A 20,803-nucleotide genomic window follows, 5' to 3' on the forward strand; every position below is an offset into this window, starting at 1 on the left:
TTTTTCTCTCTCTCTTCTCTATTTTTCCCTCTATCCCCTTTTTTTCTTCTAGTTTCCCTTTTCCTCTTTCTTCCCCCTTTTTCTTTCCCCCCCCCCTTTCCTTTTCCCCCCCTTTTTTTTCTTTTCCCCTTTCTCTCTCTCTCTCTCTTCTCTTTTCTCTTTTTTCTTTTTTTCTCTCTTCTCTCTCCCCTCTTCCTTCTCCCTTTTCTCCCCTTTTTCCCTTTTCCCCTCCTCTCTTCTTTTTCCCCCTTTTTTCTTTTTTCCCCCCCCTTTTTTTCTTCCCTTTTCTCCTTTTCCCCCCTTTTTTCCCCTCCTCCTCTCTTTATCCCCTTCCTTCTCTCTCTCTCTCTTTCCCCCCTTTCCTTCTCTCCTCTCTTCCCTCTTCCTCCCTTTTTTATCCTTTTCTCCTCTTTCTTTCCTTTTTTTTCCCTTTCCTCTCTCTCTCTCTCTATTCCTTTCCCCTTCTCTCCCCTTTTTTTTCTTTTTTTTTTCCCCCCCCCCCCTTCTCTTCCCCTTCCTCTCCTCCCCTTCCTTCCTTTCCCCCCTCTTCTTCCCCCCTCCCTCTCCTTCCCCTTTTCCCCTTTTTTTTTTCTCTCTATCCCTTCTTTCCCCCTCCCCCTTTTTATCCCTCTCCTCTCTCTTCTTTCCCTTTTCCCCTTTTTCTCTCTCTCTCTTTTCCCCTTTTCCCTTTCTTCCCTTTTCTCTTCCCCCCTTCTTCTCTTTCCCCCCCCCCTCCTTCCTTTTCTTCCTCTTTTTTTTTCTCCTCTCCCTTCTTCGCTCCTTTTCTTCTTCTTCTTCCTCTTCTCTCTCTCTCTATCCCTTCTCCCCCTCTTCCTTTCCCCTTTCCTCTCTTTTCCCCCCTTTTCTCTCCCTTTTTCTCTCATCTCTTTTTTCTCTCTCTCCCTTTTCTCTCTTTTCCCTTTTTTCCTCTTCCCCTCTCTTATCCTTTTTCTATCCCTTTTCTTCTTCCCCCTCTCTATCCCTTCTTTTCTCTCCTTCTTCCTTCCCTTTCCCCTTTCCCCCTTTTCCTTTTCCCTTTCTCTTCCCTTCATCCCTTTCCCCCTCTCCTTCCCCCTTTTCCCCCCTCCTTTTCCTTCCTCTCTCTCCCTTTTCTCTTCTCCCCTTTTTCCCCCCTCCTTTTCTCTTTCCCCTTTTCCTTTCCCCTTTCTTTCCCTTTTTTCCCCTCTTTCCCCCTCTCCCCCCTTTTCCCCTCTTCTCTCTCTCTTCTTTTCCTTTTTTTCCCTATCCCTCCTTTCCCCCCTTTCCCTCTCTCCTTCCCCCTTTTAAAACCCTTCTCTCCCCTTTTTTTCCCTTTTTCTCTCTCCCCTTTTTTTCCCCCCTTTTCTCCTTCTTTTTTTAATTTTCTCCCCTTTTTCCTTTTTTCCCTTTTCTCTTCTCTCTCATCCCCCCCTTTCTTTTCCCCCCTTTTAAACCTCTCTTTTTTTTTTCCTTTCTCTTTTTTCTCTCCTTTTTTCCCCCTCTCCCCCTCTCTCCTCTTCCCTTCTTCTTACTCTCTCTCTCCTCTCTCTTCTCTCCCTTTTTCCTTCTTCTCTTTTCCCCTTTCCTCTTTCCCCCCCCCTTTTTCCCTTTCCTTCCTCCCTTTTTTTCCCCTTTTCCTCTCCCTTCTTTCCCCCTTTTTTCCCCCTCCTTCTCTTCCTTTCCCCTCTCTCCCTCCTCCTTCCCTCCCTCCCTTTTTTTTTCTTTTTCTCCTCTCTTTTCTTCCCTTTTCCCCTTTTTTTCCCTTTTCCTTCTTCCTTCTCCCTTTTCTTCCCTCCTTTTTCCCCCTCTTTCCTCCTCCATCCCTTTTTTTTCTTCTTTTATTCTCCCCCTTTTCCTTTTGGTTTTTGTTTTTTTTTTCCCCCCCCTCTTTAAAAAAAAAAATTTCCCCCCCCTTTCTCTTTCCCCCCCCTCTCTCTTTCCCCTTTTCCTCCCTCCTTCTCTCCCCTTTCCCCCCTCTCTCTCCTTTTTATCCCCTTTTTTCTCCCTTTTCCCCTCTTCTTTTCCCCTCTCCACCCCCCTTTTCCCTTTTTCTCCCAAATTTTTCCCTTCTTTTTCTTTTCCCTCCCCTCCTTTTCTTCCTTTCCTCTCTCTTTTCCCTTTTCTATTTTTTTTCCCCCCCCCTTTTCTTTTTCCCCCTCCCCTTTTTTTTTCTCCCCTTTTTTCTTTTTTTTTTTTTCCCCTTTTTTCTCTTCTCCTCTCTTCCTCCCTTCTTCTTCCCTTTTTTTCCCCTCTTCTTCTCCCCCTTCTTCTCCCTTTTTTTTTTTTTCCCTTTTTCTCTCCTCCCCCAAACCCCTTCTCTCTTTTTCCCCCCCCCCCCCTTTTCTCTCTCTCTCTTCCTTCCCCCTCTTTTTTCCCCCCCCTTTCCCCTTTTTTCTCTCTCCTCTTTCCCCTTCTTTTCCCCCCTTCTTTTCCCCTTTTCTCTTTCCCTTTTCCCTTCCCTTTTCCCCTTTTTCCCCTCTATCCCCTCTTCCCCCTCCTTTCCCCCCTTTCCCCCCTTTTTTTCCCTTTTTTTCTCCTCCTCTCCCCCTTCCCCTCCTCTCTTCCCTTTTTTCTCTCTTCCCCTCTTCTTTTTCCTTCTCCCTTTTTTTCTCTCTCTCCCCCCCCTCTTTCTCCTTCCTTTCCCCCTCCCCCCTTTTTCCCTTTCCCCTTTCCTTTTTTTTTAAAAATTTTTTCCCCCCCCTTTTTACCCCCTCTCCCTTTCCCTTCCCTTTTCTCCTTCCCCCCCCCCCTCCTTTTTCCCCCCCTTTTTCCCCCCTTTTTTTTTTCCCCCCCCCTTTCCCTTCTTTTTCTTCTTTCTCTTCCCCCTTTCCTTTTCCTCATTTTTTTTCCCTTTTTCCCCCCCTTCTATTAAAAATTTTTTTTTATTTTCCCTTTTTTTTCTTTTTTTTTTTTTTTCCCCCCCTTTTTCCCCCCCCTTTTTTCCCCCCCTTTCCTTCTTTTTTTCCCCTTTTTTTTTCCCCCTCTTTTCTTTTTTTCCCCCCCTTTCCCCTTTCTCTCTCTCTCACACACACATAACATACACATACACATATGCACTTCCCTCCTACACCTGCACTCACTCACTCAAAAGACCTTTAGTTCTATTCAAGTTTCTACTCTGTGTACATATGATTCAGGAAATATGAAAAAAAATATCTAAAACGAAAAGATCTCTACCACTCTCACTCTCACTTTCCCTTCACCTTCTCCCTCTCATGGGCACATGCACATGCAGATTCATAAGCTTTTACTAACACAATATTCTTTAGAACATGATTTTCAGTATAGGTTACCAAAAGACAATGTTCGAGTTCTGTTTATTATCATTTCTTGAGTTTCTACTCTGTACATTTTTCAACTACATAAAGAGATTTACTTTTCCATTCATTCTCTACAACATTTTCCTAAAGATAAAAGAGAAAATTTATTTCTTATAAGATAAATAATGGCCTTATCTATACTGTGTAATTTGTTCTGAAATATATATATATAATGAACATAAGAAAGAAGTAATATAGCATACTTCTTTTAAAATATTTAGTATATATATTTATAAATTTTATATATTACATTATAATAATTTCATGTAATAAGATATAAAAAAAAAAAAAAAAATATAAATATATATATATATATATATTATATATATATATATATATATATATATATATATATATATATATATATATAATATATATGAAGAAGCAATACTTTTTGAATGGACAATATGTTCAACTTTTCAATAACAATTCTTGAAAATTACAAGATAAAAATTTAATATACAAAATACTGTCAGAAGTTCTTGTATAGTCTGATTATCCAACAAAGAGTATCTTGCCAACAAAATACTAAGAAATAGCATACTCTATTATTTCATTAACTCCTCTTGGATGGGTACCATAATATTTTCTTTTTCACATGGTTTACATATCTATACAGGATATACATTCCCAGAAGTCATTATGGGGTACTCCTGTACTGACTGGCATTAGATGAGTTAAGCTGAAGTTAATTTGTTACATGAAATCAGGTAGTGAGCATGAAAGACCTGTACCTACCCACCTCTCATGTTTGTTCAGATTTCTCAATTACCCTAGTACCTCACTTACTTAAAAGACAACAAGAAATCTGGATACTAGTGATATTCTTGATGCATTAATGTAGACATTTCTGGAATATAGCATAAATACAGGTCTGATTAAAAAAAAAAAAAAAAATGTATCTTCTTACATTAGCTTACCTGTGGACAAATACAAGATGTCTATACCTTTGGTGTGAGGAATAAGAGGAGCCTCCTAGTGCCAATTAAGCATACACATCACTAACAATCACACTAGTTTCTCTCTCTTTTGGTCCATTTTCTTCATTACCATTAATATTAACTCAATGCTGCCGGGGAAAATGCTGTGCTCATTTATTTTTTATTTTTTAGTGCATATAGATGGCTGTGCTAGTACTTAGCCACAAAGGAGTCATTTAGTAGACCTTGTGACCTTACCCGATTCCACCTTTCCTTGAATTGGCAGGAAAAGCATATTTTTTATTAGTGCAATAAATATCAATGGTGTTATTTTTATCATTGACCTTATAACTACTATAGTGTTATAAACAATAATAGTAGCAAAATAAGCTTATGTAAATTATTTGTGTAAACCAAGGAAAAGGGTGAACGGGCGAGACAGCAGTACTCATAATTGGCTCATTGGTGACTTAGTACAAGTGTAGCCATCTATGTGTAAAAAACAATTAATAAAGTAAACTCAGTGGGTGTGGCATGTATGTACATGCCATGCCCATCAGCACTGGGTTAAGTAAACATCCAAGAGGAATTAATCTTAAAGCTATGCAAAGAACTGTATAAGATGGACTCGTAATACACATTAGATTAACTAAGATTGTTTTCATAGAGTCAGCTAGTATTTCTTTTTTAATTAATTGAAAATCTTTCATCTGTGGGGGATTTTAAAAGTGAACAACCATTTTTTTCCAGTTATGAAGTCAATGAGATCATGGCATGCCTCCCTAGCTCACTTCTATGTTCCATTACTCCATCAGGAATGTGTGAGGAGTTTGAGATTGCTTCCAAGGTGAATTGCCATGTCAAAGAAGGCCTACCTATTTAGGGTCTGGCCTGTTCCTGCAGCCTGTCCCACACCACATGTGGGAAATATTTGAAATTTCTCAAACTTTCCTTGCAAGAAGAGGGCCTCTGCATAGCTTTGTAATCCTGCCTCCATACTACTTTACTTTTTGTTCAACTGGTTTTGGTTTTTCTTCATAATAGCCTTGTATTAAGATCATCTAGATTTATAACTGACAGCAGGATTTTAAAAACTTGTTTTTCTATGACTAACTATCAGTTATTTGACATGATTTTTATTTATTACTGATAATTGTTAGTTTATTGCTATTTGACGACATTTTTTTTCAGTTCTCCATAGCATCTATTTCAAATAGTTAAACTGTTTGAGAAATATCTTGTGAAAATCTTCTTTAATTTAACACAAAACACAAAGAATTACCTTTACTTAAAGAGATATCAATACAAATCCTTTGTGTGGCATCTTGTGCTCATGGGCAATAATCCGTGAAATGCAAACAGTAAATCTACTTTTATATCACAGCATTAATCACAGCAACATATATATAGGATGCATTAATAAAAAAATATATTATTAAACTAATACAGAAGTCTCTCAACATAATATTGTGAATTAATCATAAACAAACTTATTGTAAGCTTTTGAACCTTATGTATTCTAGTATTCTATATCATAGAGTACTTTAAAACTGAGGTATAAAAAACTGTCATTCTTTGGTTATACACTAAACAGAAACAGTGTTTTCAACTTTCGCCTACTTTTTATATGTGCACAAAGCAAGCTTAAAGTTTAATATGTGATTCAGTAATAATTTTATGAACCTTATTTCCACACTTAAAGTACACCTACAACTGATCTGATGCTATCTTAACCACCTTTCCAATTCTTACTCCCAATAGTCTTCATAGTCATGTACAGACTGCCTTTTACTATTACATGGTATATACAGTCCTGGTTATTTGTTCAAACATTTTATACTATTTATAAAAGAAGACTCGCACAGATTTTTTTCTTCTAGGGAGTGAGGTTTCTGAGGTCTATATTTCAACCTTTTTTAATCACTATATAACATTTGACTCCTATTATAATTAAAAGCTCAATATAGACTTTTTGTTCAGTAACAAATTCTTCTTAGATATAAGAATTATGTTTGAATGCTTGAATCAATACATACTTAACTGTAAATATCTACAACTGCTTTATGATGAGGTTAACTAAATATATACTACTTTCAATATAAGTAACCTCACACTTCCCAAACTAATTAACTTATTTGGACAATTTAAATATTAATTCTATATTTGGTACAACAATCCACAGGGATGCTGTATAAACTCTTGCTCATCCTAAATTATTTTTTTGCTGGTCCTGGAGACACATGTAGCTCACATATTGCTGCCCCAACAATTAACTTTTCCTCCAACCATCACATTCATATATGAATGGGAATCTTATTACTCCTTTGAGTTGAGTTGCTAATTAGCAATTTCTTAAATATGAATGGTTTCCACACACCAATTATTGCATAAAAGTTTTGGGGACATTAGACATATACACAACACAAGAATGTATTTGAAATATTTCATACTCAAGATAGATAGTGTGTCAGTGGTTACTTCAATAAAAAATGCTGAAACAGTAATAACATCATATAAACCCTGTCCTTTTCATAGTTGCAACTCATAGGGAATCAATGCCTCAAAAGTTTCAAGTACCCTGAAGCCCTTCATGATTCAGCTGTGAATCTGGTGGAGCAAATAGCACAATTTCCACAAGTTACATTACAGTCTTCCTACTCATAAGCTGGTAGGTATTTATGCTAAACTTTTAAAATGTGTCCAGCAGGTACATTAATTTGGGATGTATGAAATTTGTTGCATTTTGTCACCAAATCTTATTTACCAACTAGCAGGCCATTTTCGAAGTTACTATATGAAAAATAACCAAACTGAAATGACTGGACACATGAACTACAGTGTAAGTGTAAGTGAATGAGTGGATGAGAGTGAGAGTGAGAGTGAGAGTGAGAGTGAGAGTGAGAGTGAGTGTGTGTGTGCGCGCGTTGGTGTCCGTGTACGTGTGCATGTTTTTTCTCACCTAGTTGTTCTCTACTACTTGTCTTCAATACTAGAGAAGAGTTAAACTCGGATAATCCCATCTGCTATATTTAGATTGTATAACTTTTTATACTGATGCATATTTTTGACACACAATGATATTTGGAAGATTGTTCTGTATTTCAGTATTTCTGTTTGGGAAACTGAACTTTTTTACATCTTTCTCACCTCTTTTTACTTTCAACTTTTTCTGTGTCCTCTTGCCCTTCATGTTTTCAAAATTATAAAGTCATCTTTGTCTAACTTCACTCTTCCTGTAACATAGTGGAACAGCATAATCACCCCTTTTCCATCTTTCTTCTAAAGTAGTAAGTCCTATTTTTTAAAGTCTATCTTATATTAGGTGCCCATTTCATGGCTGTTCTTTGAACTCTTTCCGGTTTGTCTATGTTCTTTTTTAAGTGTGGACTCCATACCACTGCCCAGTACTCTACTCACACTTGGTCTTATGATGGCTGTAATAATCTTTATTACAGCTTCATCCACATACACAAATGCCCTCTTGTTGGCAGTAAGTCCTATCATTTTATGGACCTTTTCAATTATATGATCATTTGGGCTTAGGTTCCTGTTTATGATTATTCCAAAGTTTTTTTTCCCTATCTGCTGGGTTAAATACTGTCTCCTAATTAGTATTGGTATAATGGACAATATTTACTTTCTCTGAACCTGACTACATGGTATTTATTGGCGTTAAATTCCATTTTCCAAGTACAACACCATATGAATAAGCTCTCAATGGTATAGCAGCACAATTCGTAACCTGAAGCTCATCATGCTTGCCAGGTTGGGTCACATCAGATCCATAGCCTTGTCCTCACTCACTGGACCGCGTACTCACCTCATTCCCTGCTGGCTTACACAGCACACACATATTTAAGCCACAGAATCTGGAACCAAGATCAACACTTCCCGACCATCCAGCAGACCATGACAGCAGCAGCAATTCAGGACTGCCCAGTCCTTAGCCAACTAGAGAACCTACTAGCTCCCCCATTGATCTCCACTTCAACTACAGCACACAGCCTTAACAGAGGGAACTCTCACCCACAACAAACACTCCCCAAAGAGATACAGACACCAGTCCAGATGGTAGATGAATACCCCATCTACTACAATGCCACTTAGGAGGCACTGGCATGAGATATCATCCATTAACCTATTTGTAATTTTGCTTCTGCAAACATACTCAGATACCTGAGCTCATGTTTAACCCTAAATCACTGATGAAAACAGTAAACATAATTTATGCCAAGACCAATCCTCGAGGTACTAGTTACTCATTGCTATGTAAGAGTTCTTCCCTTTAATTACAGTGCTCATCTATCTTTCATGAAGGAAGTCTTTCATTCATTTGAGGAGTCTGCCTTTCACTCAACCTAGGTGTTCTAATATCCATAATTGTCTTCTATGAGTCACCTTATCATATGCCTTTTTTAAATAAGTATACACAATCCATCCAGTCGTCTCTTTCTTGTAATATTCAGAAACTCAGTTATAGAAACTGAGATTTGTTACACATGAACTTCTTTCCCTAAAACCAAATTGTTTATTTGATATATTGTGTTTTTCAAGTACTTCTACCTACTGTTTCCTAATTATCCTTTCTAACAGCTGCCATACTACAATGGTCAACAAAACTGGTCTATAATTTAGAAGGTTTTGTTTGTCTCTGCTCCTATATAAGGGTGAAACGATAGCGAGTTTTCAATCTTTTCGTAGATTTCTTTGACATTAAATTTTGGAATATTAATAATAATAGAGCACATAATTCTTTGGCACGTTTTGCAAGAGCCCAGTTAAAAATCTCATCTGGTCCATCTGCTTTAGTTTTGTCTAACCCTTTTAGGTCTTTTATTTCATTCTTTTTGAGTGTGATATTTTCAATATTCTGATTTACATTTGTATGGTTACTTGCCATTTCAAAGTATGGGTCCTGAACAAATACTGAATGAAAATTTTCATTAAGTATTTCATACATTTCCTCTTCCTTAGTATAAACAATGTTTTTCTTTACTGCTATTTTGATCTCATATGTAGTTAAAAGAGCTTTGGTTGATTTGTACATTTTCTGATTATATATTTTTCAAAGTCTAATTTTGCTTTCCTCATGGTTTGGGTATATTAATTTCTTCCTATTTTATACCTTTCATGTGTTGCCTGAGAACTAGGTCTTCTGAACTTTTTTCAAAAGAAGCTGCTTGTTTTCTCTTATTTTCTTGCATTTATCATTGAAATAGTTTTGGCCATTTCTTTATTCTACCCCTTTTTTTTGACAGTAAAATTTTGAATATGGTATATCAAAGTTCTCTTAGTCCAGGAGTGTTCACCAGTTTTTGCCATCAAAGAAATCTTTAAGGCTTTTATAATTGCCTCTCTTGTAATTGTACATTCCCTTTCTTTCCTTACTTATGAGTTTTTCCTGTAACAAATAATTTTAATTTAATTACTGCATAGTCACTTTTTCTTAGAGGAAGACAGTACTCCATATCCTTAATGTCATCTTTATGCTTTGAGAATATTAGGTCAAGCATAGACAGTCTATCTAGCCCTCTTACCCTGTTACATTTAGGAAAAGGCAAAAATCATTTATGACCTTGTAATTTTGCATTCCATGAATCTGGCTGAGCTCTGGGATCAAAACTTTCCCAGTCAAATTTGATAATAAAATCTCATTACAAGTCTCTTGCATCAGTTCCAAAAGTTGTAGCACTTCTTCCAGGCACTTTAATGTTTCTTGAATTAGTTTTTTGGTAATTTTCTTGTGACCATACCAATGTGTGAGGTGGCATATACACTGTGGTTATTGCTATGTTTACTCCATTTGTTTCTACTTTAATTGCCATTAGTTCTACAATGGGGTCTTGCTTAATCTTGAACTCTTTTCTAATAGTTCTTTTCCATGTTAATATTGCTCCCCCACTTCAATTTCCATTTGCCCTATCTTTTCTCCAAAAATTATAATCTCTGGGTCCTAATTTTACATCTAGGAAGGGATCCAGTTTGGATTCAGTGACACATGTTACACCTGGTTTATTAATTTCAATAACTGTATTTAGCTCTAATAACTTCAAACATAAACCATCTATATTCATATAAACTATTTCTATATAATCTTTCAGTATTCCTTTTGGCTGCAAAGCTAATAGTTCTCTACATTTTCATTCCAATCATAAACTTGCTTTGTCTTGAGGCCTCTCACCCTCCAAATGACCCAGTTTTTTTCTTCTTCAGTCCTTTGTTCATTTTCTATTTTACCTCTTCCAAGTTTTTTCTACAGTAGTTTTCTGTCATCTTTTCTTTATTACATCAGTTACCATTTGCTTATTCATGAATGTCACTTTTTCTGGACATTACTTTCCCTTTTGAATAATAACAACCACCAATGAGCTCTGATATTTTGCTCCGAGGATTTGGGATTTATGACTGAGAATATTTATAATTTCTTGTCTTCACTGTATTGTTCAATTCCATCTTCTCAACTTTTTCATCATGTCTCAATATGACTATGTCCTTCTTTACATCAGCCCAATTAGCAATATTTATTGTGTGTTTCCCAAGGTGTGACTTCAATTCATTTTGCTTTACTGTCTCTGCAAGCTGTTATCTTGAGGTCTTTTTCTAACTTTTTTCAATTTCATTTACGTTTCTTTACTTTAGATACATTGGCATATGTAGCTGTCATATTTTTGCCTCTTCCATTATTTACGACTGAATGCTTGACAAATTGCTTTGAATCTACTTAACAGTTTCCTGTACTTTGATTACTTCATCAATTTTGCTGATTCTCTGCTTTGATTTGACTACCGTTGCCAATCTAGGTTTCTTCTTCTTCCACCTTTTCCTTGAGTTCTTTCAATATTCTCACTCTGAATGGATGAGTTCCTGTACAAATTATCCACCAATTTCTTTAAATTTATGTTTTCTTTGCATATTTTAGAACATTCTGCTACTAGGCTGTCTACCTTGGCTTCAAGAGCCTCAATTCTAACTGCTGCTTCTGCTAACTTCCTTTTCCTGGTCTGATCTTAGTTGTTCTCATTAAACAAACACAAAAACTGAGCTGTACTCACAGCAGTTGTCTCTAGGTGCAGAATCCTTACTATGCAGGATTCATGGTCACTTCTTGCCTCCCTAACCTTCTCTCTCATGTACTGGCTCACAAAGCTTCATTATCATTTTTTTATTTTTTACTTATTTGTTGTGTGTGTGTGTGTGTGTGTGTGTGTGTGTGTGTGTGTGTGTGTGTGTGTGTGTGTGTGTGTGTGTGTGTGTGTGTGTGTGTGTGTGTGTGTGTGTGTGTGTGAGTGAGTGTGTGTGTGTGTGTGTGAGAGAGTGTGTGTGTGTGTGTGTGAGTGAGTGAGTGAGTGAGTGAGTGAGTGAGTGAGTGAGTGAGTGAGTGAGTGAGTGAGTGAGTGGGTGAGTCAGAGAGCAAACAAACAAATGCATGTGTGTGAGTATGAGTATGAGTGTGACTGACTGACTGACTGACTGACTGTGTCTCTGTTGAGTCTGTTTGTCTGTGTATGTGTCTTATGTCTGCCTGTCATGTTTGTACTATGTCTGCCTGTCATGTTTGTGTGTCATGTTTGCATGTCATAACTACCTACTGTATCTGCATGACATGTCTGTATGTCATGTCTACACCACATGTCTGCATGTTATATCTAAGTGTGTATGTCTATGTGTGAATGTCTGTGCATATATGTCTGTGTGTGTATGTCTGTGGTATGTCCTGTGCCTAGGCAATGTTACTTTCCAAATAAAGGTAACAATGCAAAAAGAGATACAGCATAATTACTTTGACTATGCAAAAAGAATGAGATACAGCATAATTACTTTGAACATAACTTGTATGGCACCACAGTACCTGCATTCTTAAATTTCCCCCAACACATTCTATTATTTTTAACATAATTCATAACTGTAGTTTCTTGACACAAGAAACCATTAAAATACTTCAATGTCACATAAAAGCATTTACAGACTAGGTAAAAATCTCACTACCAATTAACAAAAAGTAGAGAGAGAGAATCCAAAGTAAGAACCAAACAGTGTCTGTTGTTCCTTCAGCCATGTTGTATTAGATTAGATGATATAATGGAGATGAACCTGTCCCTCATTTTAAGCTTGAACCACTCATACCACTGGAACACACGTAATCTACGAAGAGCCTTGTACTGCTTGCTGAATCTGTAAATGAAGCATTCCTCTACAGACTGATTGTGACCAAAAGAATTGTCCAAGACACTGAGAAGGGAAGAGGAAGAGGACTGGCAACAGAAAGAAAGAAAAAGAAAAACAGTAGGAGAGAAGTATTTTAATCATACAATGAAATACTATGATAAAATGTAAATAACAGCTGCTGCCCTTCAGATGCAAGCTAAGAGGCTGGTTTTCAGGGGAGCTAACTAACCTGCGTTCCTTAGCGAGAATTTTAGGTAACTGTTCCCACGACTTGACGAAGATTGCTGGAGGTCCATGTTTCTTTAACAACCTCCATGGGGATGTGTCACAATGACCTGGGGTTGCTACATCTTCTATTACAGGTGTACTTCCAGCTGACATTGCCTCATATACTCTATGGAAGTTTAAAAATGCTTGTCATTATTGATTTTTCCTTCATAGAACAAATAAGAAAGGGTATGTTTGTCTGAAAATTATGAACTCATCCAAAATACAAACTAACTTTGAAGTGTTTTAAGCATATTTGTTGCAATTCATTATGCATCAAAAATATACCTATATGTTTCTGTATTCATCCCAGCAGGAGAAAGTGTGAGATCCGACTGCAACAGAGACCAAACATACTCATTCATTGATTCAGGGGTTTCATTTGGCAGCCATCTGAAAAATTAGAAATCATATAAACATACATTCTTTTACACCACACAAATTCATCATCTCATGTTACAAGACTCCCAAGATTATAGAGGCCAAAGTAACTCCTTTCTCCCCCAAAGACCACAGCTGCTCAGCCCACCTTGCCGATCCCCCTTGCCCTCATCCACATAATAACCCTAAATTTTTAAGCTCTGCCATAGGTAAATTTGGTCTTTCATGTTTGAAGAGCTAGAATTTACACACCTGAAAATATAGATCTTATGCTGGTATGTCAAACAATTATTGAAATAGACAATCTGAATTTTGACCTGCCTATAAAAAAAATTATGAAAACCCCAAGAAATTTTGAACAAGCCTTATCCTTTATAATAAGATTGTTACTAAATAAATACAGAAAAATGAAGAATACTTTTGGAGACTACAAAGTATCAGACAAATTTTACATGACAAGTACCTAAAAGAACTCATAAAATCAACAATTTTTTAATCAACTGCTTACAGGTTTTTGTACTATCCACTGTATTTTTTTGTGAATTTTGTTGCACAGCCACTAAAGAGTCAATTAGTATTGACCCTTGTAACCGCCCTGATTTCCCCATTCCATGAATTTACAGGAAAATAATGTTATTACTATAATGCTATTAACCCAATGCTACTGAGGAAATGCTTTTTTTTTTTTTTTTTTTTTTTTTTTTTTTTTTTTTTTTTTTTTTTTTTTTTTTTTTTTTTTTTTTTTTTTTTTTTTTTTTTTGTGAAATGTCTCTGCACATAGATGGGTTTGCTAGTGCTTAGCCACAAAAGAGTCAATTAGTTGACTTTGTGACCATACGTGATTTTACCTTCCCTTGAATTGGGGGGAAAACATATTTTTTACTAATGCTATGAATATCAATGGTGTTATTTTTATTATAAACAGTATAATTACTCTAATGTTATAAACATTAGTAACAGCAAAATAAGAGAAACAAAAATATCTTCATAAATCAAGGAAAAGGGTAAATGGGCAAAACAGGCAGTGTTTGTACCTTGTACACACACACACACACACACACACACACACACACACACACACACACACACACACACACACACACACACATACACATACACATACACATACACATACACATACACACATACACACACACACACACACACACACACACACACACACACACACACACACACACACACACACACACACACACACACACACACACGTGCCAGTTTAATTATGGTATAAAAGCAGTGAAAATAAATATTTACACCAAAAATACTTTACAGAACTCTAATTCATTTGGCACCTATATCTATCCACAAGGATGATGATAACCCAATGTTACTTAGATATATGAATAATAATAAGATGAACCCCTACACCTAGTTACAATATATATACACACTGTAAATAACTTCAAAATGTACCAAAAATAACTCTGACAAAGATCAATTACAGCTTCATTCATGTAAGGCAAGCCCATACAACATGGAACATATTGCATGAGCAACCCATATAATCAAGGCAATACTTGACAACTCTTTCTTCAGAAACAACTTCCTTCGACATAATAAAGTTACAGATTATACATTTTTTTTTTATATATTCAACGCAAATAAAAGTTTACATCACATTCTGAGAACATTCATCCAGTGAAGTCAAGCCACTCTGCACAGACGGAGTTTTGTGTTGCATGTATGGCCACCCCGTGGTCTTGGCTTCTTGATAAAAGTTTATTTTACGCCAGTGAGTGACTAAACATAATGGACCTTCTGTTCACAATTTCCTCAATAGTATGCCAAGTTTGAAAACTCGTAATTCCAGTTCACCCTAACAGAATGGGTCAAAGCAAACTGGCATTACACAAGAAAACACATAGTTTCACATTATTAGACCAGCAATTGTCCCTAATGCATGAATCTAGATATGAGCATATCAAGGCAGGCAATTTATAGCCTGAAAAGGCTGCTGCCACACTAGCAGCAAGAAAAGTAAAACAAAGGAAACATGGTTCTGGAGCACCAAGGAAGACTTTGCCAAGGAAAGACACAATGTTCAAGCCTAAAGTGATATCTGAACCTACTTCAACAGCATCAAGAACAAGCATCCAGAACTCCTCAAGGGCACATCAATAAGGACCATCCAGCATCACCTTCAGAAAGACCTCAGTTTACCGACTCAGCATATAGTTATGAAGCCTCTACTCAAAGGTAAGAAAAAGAAAAGAGAATGAAATTTTGCTAGAAGTATCAATGCTAGATACTACTCAGTTGGAAGAAAGTGATGCTGTGTTATGAAAGCACTTCCAGACTGGTGAGGGGAGCTTTAAAGTTTGTTTGTCACCTTAATGTCATGCTGCAATCCGAAATACACAGTCAAGACAGTTAAAAATGTAGACAGGATAATTCTTTCCTGGAAATAAGGGTAGGTGAGGTCTATACTTTCTTCTAAAGAATGTTACAGCAAGTGGAAGTGATGATATTAAGTTAAGGAAACATTTGTCAGTAATTTGGGGAATTCTTGAATATTATCATCTTATGCACAATAACCCCATTGCCACCAGTCAGATAGTCTAAAAATTTCTAAATGGCAGTAGAATTAATGTATTAGAGTGGCCAGGTAACTCACCTCATCTGAACCCTATAAAAAACTCATGAAACATAATGAAGAACAAAGTACAAAAGGCCAGACCTAGCAACATCAAAAATCTGCTGAAGATGCTAAAGAAGCTAGCAGTTCATATGGATGTCTCTTATTTTGTCAGTCTTTCTGAATCCATGACAGAATGGCAGAAAGGAACATGATCAATTACTAATTGTAAGAGAAAACCTACATCATTAGTTAAACAGATTTCACATTTCATTCTTTGACAAATATAAACTTTTTTTTTGCAGGCACTGTAAGGAAAGAGACTTTATTCTCCAAATTTCTTCTTACTTTAAAAAAAAATCACACTGATGTTAAGCTTCCTAAGAGATGAACACAGTACGGTAACTACACTAATACAACAACATAGACTGATTGCATAATAACAAACAGATTGAATGTCAACCTACTTTTCTCTGACTGATATGAAACAGTTGTTGGAAGCATAGGCATCATTTTTCAGGAACTTATGAAGGGCTATTCTAGAGGAGTTAGGATGAAGTGTTACCCTCAGGTTACATACATATTTTCTAGGAGCCTCTGGAGATACCTGTTCTTCTTCTATGACAGGAAACTGTCTGTATCTGGAAAGCATGATTGTAAATTCCTATGTATATCTTTTTAAAAATTAAATTATCCACAAAAAATTAGCTATTAACATAAAATGTATGCCCTTTCAACAATAAAAGTAAAGGATTAATTTCATTACTCAACCTGAATCTATCAACATCTTATTTCATATCTCTACAAACACAAGTTAGATAAACTTAAATCTGTATAATGCAAAAACAATTATTTCTGTCAGCTACCCTGATATTCGTAAGATAGTTCATCAAAAAGAGATACTTACGTTGCAACACCAAGAGGCCACTGGTAAAAAGTCTTCTGATCTACTCTTGGGTCATCATAGGTCAGCAGAACAGTTACAACTGGACCCTTTGGTGACACATAATTGAGCACCCATTCGTTATCACACTTCTGTTCAAAGAGAGGAAATATAATGGCATAAGAAAAACTTAAATCTCATAATTTAATGTCCCCTGATAGATAAAGAGAATTCAAAATCTTCTGCTCACTTAATATGACTTTACCAAAGTCATTCTTTACTATATAGTTAATCTGTAATTGTACTCTTTTCCTCCTTTCCCTATCATTTTCTCACTCTCTATCTCTTTCTCACTCACTCACCCAGTCACTCTCTAATTTCTACTATTTTCATTGCCCTTCTCTCCCACCCACTCTCCTATTTCCTTCCTTATTTTTAATACTTTACCTCATTTCCCAGCATAATTAACATAATTTCAGGTGGCATGTCCCACATCTTCAAATCATCAAGCCATTGTTTTGCATCCTTTATCTTCTCTGGAGTTCGACCATTTACAACCAGAACGAGGTATTTTACATCACGTGGTACAGTTTCTGGGATGACACCAGGACCTTGTGGGAAGAGTTGACATAAATAAATAGGGGCCATCAAGGAATACAATATATGGTTCTAAAAAATTTCCATGAACAACAATATATTTAAATACTCAAATGAGTACATCCACTACCACCTGATATTCTGCACATTCTAAACAGCAGAAAGTTATATATCAAGCATATTAATTTGAATAACACATACTGTACCTAAAGATTATTAAAAAATAATAACACTGGTGATACAAATCATAGGAAAGAGGGTACATTTTTTACATGAAGTATTTTACCTGATCTATATCTGAGTACAAATGCAGGCATTCTCAACTCCCCAACAGTAGCACCAGGCATTGTTTCATCTAAACTTTCTTCACCTTCCAGGATATGTTGCCATAAGTAGGATCCTATTGCAGCTTTCCCCCACACTTCTACCACAGGAATATCTACAGAGGCAAGCTGTGCAAAGGGGACAGGGAAAGCAAGAATACAGTATTTACAGATCTGATACGGAAAACTTGTCTTCCTCTTTAGCCTTTTCTGTAAGCTGTATGTTTCTCCATACATAAAACAGCATTTGAACCTCTATAATGTGCTATCTTTTGATATTACATAAATCTGACCATAATTCACTAGGATTCTTGGAGAAATTCACCAAATTAGAGGCAAATATTTTTTGGTAGCATCAACCTTTTTCTGTATTTCAGCACAAAAAGCTTTCATTGTAGTGTACTAATTAAAAAAGGCCTAAAATTGAAAAATATTGCATGGTAGGTAATTCTATAAAAAGAATCACAAGGGCACAGAATAATACAGAGCATTCAGGTAATCATGCAAAGAAAGAAATGAAGGTACAAAAACACATTAATTACAACTAGAAATATGAGCAGTACAATAGCTGCATACCTGATAATGATTCTTCCCTTTCTTTTTAATGAAAATCAGATTTTTGGAGAGAAAAAAATAACAGCAGTGTTCCCTACAAACAACTTAAACTTCCCAAACACAGCATGAAGCATAGATATTTACTATTATAAATCTAATTGTGTGTTTTCCACGAGCATGTACAAACATGAGTTTTCAGAAAACCTCACAAATATAAATTTCTATAAAAAAAAGTTTATCTCCATACAGAATATACAATTTGCATTTGTTGTTCCAACTATTCTAACATCTTTAATTGCTGGTTCACCGTGGATCATTGCCACAATAATTTTACATATTCTTTTGAACTAAGACTACCATCCAAGACCAATCTGGTCTTAAGCATCTTGAATGTGATACTAGATAGACTCAGATACAAGCAGTGTGGTACAGACCTCAGGCCTGATAATTCAGTCAGTTCTATATGTTTCCACTTCATATGTTTTCCATATGCATTTCTAAATTTTTTTCATAATCTGAGTCTTCCTATTTTAGCAAATGATGATAAAATAAATAGACTTTATCAGACATATACTGAATTAATTCTTGTATTTTCAAACACCCTGTCTCTCATAAGAGTCTGAACACATTATATCATCGTCAAATTTCCTATCAGCAGAGAAATCTACAATGCCATTAGAAATTTTGTTATTTTGAAAGACCGAGGCATCTAAAAGCCTCTACAAGAAAATAGCAAATAAGACTGTAATGATATCACCACATATTAGGAAAGTGAAGCTACATATACTACTAAAGCAAAAGCAAATTTTACACCAAAAAGATTTACAGTAGTATGAAGTAACTCAAAGAATATACTACATTCCTTCAAATCCTTTGATAAACATATTAACTACACTTTTAACCAAACAAGTATAAATATCCCCAAACAAGGTTCAAGTTCCGCATTAGTGTGAACCCACCTGGTGAAACTGACAGAAACACACTAGAACTTTACATAACTTCAGTCAGGAAGAACCCAGAGTAATCTCAAGTACAAATCCCAACCCCAGCAACTCCTTACCAATTTTGCTTGGGCCGCATCATTCCACTTCACCTCAAAATCGCGAACAACATGAGGCTTGACATCTTGCTGAGCCATGACAATCGCTGCCTGGTTCTCCCCAATGTCAAATTCTAGAGGGAAAATAAATTGTGTGTTTAAATTAGAATACCCAATAATATGATTAAAAACATAATTTAAAAATAATATAATATAATATTTAAAGATAATGATAAAATAAAAAAAAAACAACAAACAACAACAACTACAATAATAATAATAATAATAACAATGACAAAAGTGATGATGATGACGATGATACCAATGACATCAATAACAATATCAATAACAATAACAGTAAACAATAATATAATAATTTTTAAATTTTTAATTTTAAAAATTAATTTAAAAAAAAAATAAAATAATAATAAAAAAATAATAAACAATAACAAAAAATAAAAAAAATAATAATAATGATAATAATATATTAATCATAACATAAACATATCATAAACATCATAATTATAATTATATAAAACAAATAAAATAATATTAATATATAAAAAAATAATATAATAAAACAACAAAAATCAATAAAAATAATAACCATCAAAAAATAATAAAACACATAAAAAAAAATAATACAACAATATAATATTATAATATATAATATAAATTATAATAATAATAATATATAATAAAATAATATAATACAAAATAAATCAAAACAAAATAAAAAAACAAAAATAAAATTATATCATAATCATAAACAATCATAAAACAATCATAACCAAACAATACCAAAAACATCAATAATACAATAAACAATAACATCAATACCATCAATCAATACATACAAAACCCCTAACAAAACAAACATAAATAAATATATTAATTATTATTATTATTATTATTTTTATTACTATTATTATCGTTTTTATTACTTCTATCATCATCATCATTCTTATTACTATTATAACGAACAACATACACTACTACTATTACTACTACTACTACTAATAATAATAATAATAATAATAATAATAATAATAATAATTACAACAACATTGATGATGATAATCATACAGATGATTCTCAATATTCTTAACATAAAACTATAAGGAAATCAGTGAGACAAAGTTACACAACCAACAGTAAAGGTAAGGAAAATTTAATAAATATAAAAATAAAATAAAAAAATAATAAAAAAAAATCCCATTTCACTCACCCCCATATTTCTTAGCAGGCTGTTTACGATCTGTTCCATCTTTGTTGCGCTGAGCTTTTATCTGTGGCATATTTTTCACTCCTTTCACACTTGAATAGGCTGAATTGTAGATGCACAGTGCTAAGTATGCAGTGATAGCAAACTGGATAAGGCACATCCCTAGTAGGATGCGTCGTAGCACCATACCGGGCCCCCCTTGCTTCTGCTGCAGATACAAGAAATACAAATGAACCATTAAGGGCTACTGGTTATGAAGACAGTCTACCATACATTTACATAGTGAAGCCTGTATTGCCTCTTAAGCTTTAAGTTATCAATATGTTCTGGTAAACTATTAATAACTAAATATAGCAAGTTATATTCATGCTATATAGCATTCTTACTTTCCAAAACGACTATTCAGAACTATAAAATTGACAGGTTCTATATAGATTTAATATCCTTTTGTAAAATATATTAAGCTGAGATATAGAAATTATGATATTCGACAATTTTAACATCTTTCTCGCCTCTTTTTACTTTCTGTAAAAAAAGTCTGAAAAGATGTCC

General features: G+C 35.0%; 1 protein-coding gene across 4 annotated transcripts in view; it reads right to left on the reverse strand.

Moving 5' to 3' along the window:
* Positions 1-11,985: 11,985 nt before the first annotated feature.
* The window catches only part of LOC119582523 (ribitol-5-phosphate xylosyltransferase 1-like), a 25,313-nt gene continuing 16,495 nt past the window's right edge, over positions 11,986-20,803 (reverse strand). For all 4 annotated transcript variants that reach the window (XM_037930831.1, XM_037930830.1, XM_037930832.1 and 1 more), the window contains 9 exons: positions 20,255-20,459; positions 19,048-19,160; positions 17,396-17,561; positions 16,960-17,123; positions 16,537-16,664; positions 16,097-16,270; positions 12,941-13,045; positions 12,615-12,779; positions 11,986-12,391 (listed from right to left, as the gene is read on the reverse strand). In XM_037930831.1, coding sequence (XP_037786759.1) covers positions 12,268-12,391; positions 12,615-12,779; positions 12,941-13,045; positions 16,097-16,270; positions 16,537-16,664; positions 16,960-17,123; positions 17,396-17,561; positions 19,048-19,160; positions 20,255-20,459 — 1,344 coding nt within the window. In that variant the 3' untranslated portion in view covers positions 11,986-12,267. The remainder of the gene's footprint in view (positions 12,392-12,614; positions 12,780-12,940; positions 13,046-16,096; positions 16,271-16,536; positions 16,665-16,959; positions 17,124-17,395; positions 17,562-19,047; positions 19,161-20,254; positions 20,460-20,803) is intronic.

This window comes from Penaeus monodon, chromosome 16, assembly GCF_015228065.2.
Source record: "Penaeus monodon isolate SGIC_2016 chromosome 16, NSTDA_Pmon_1, whole genome shotgun sequence".
In the NCBI taxonomy this organism is placed as follows: domain Eukaryota; kingdom Metazoa; phylum Arthropoda; class Malacostraca; order Decapoda; family Penaeidae; genus Penaeus; species Penaeus monodon.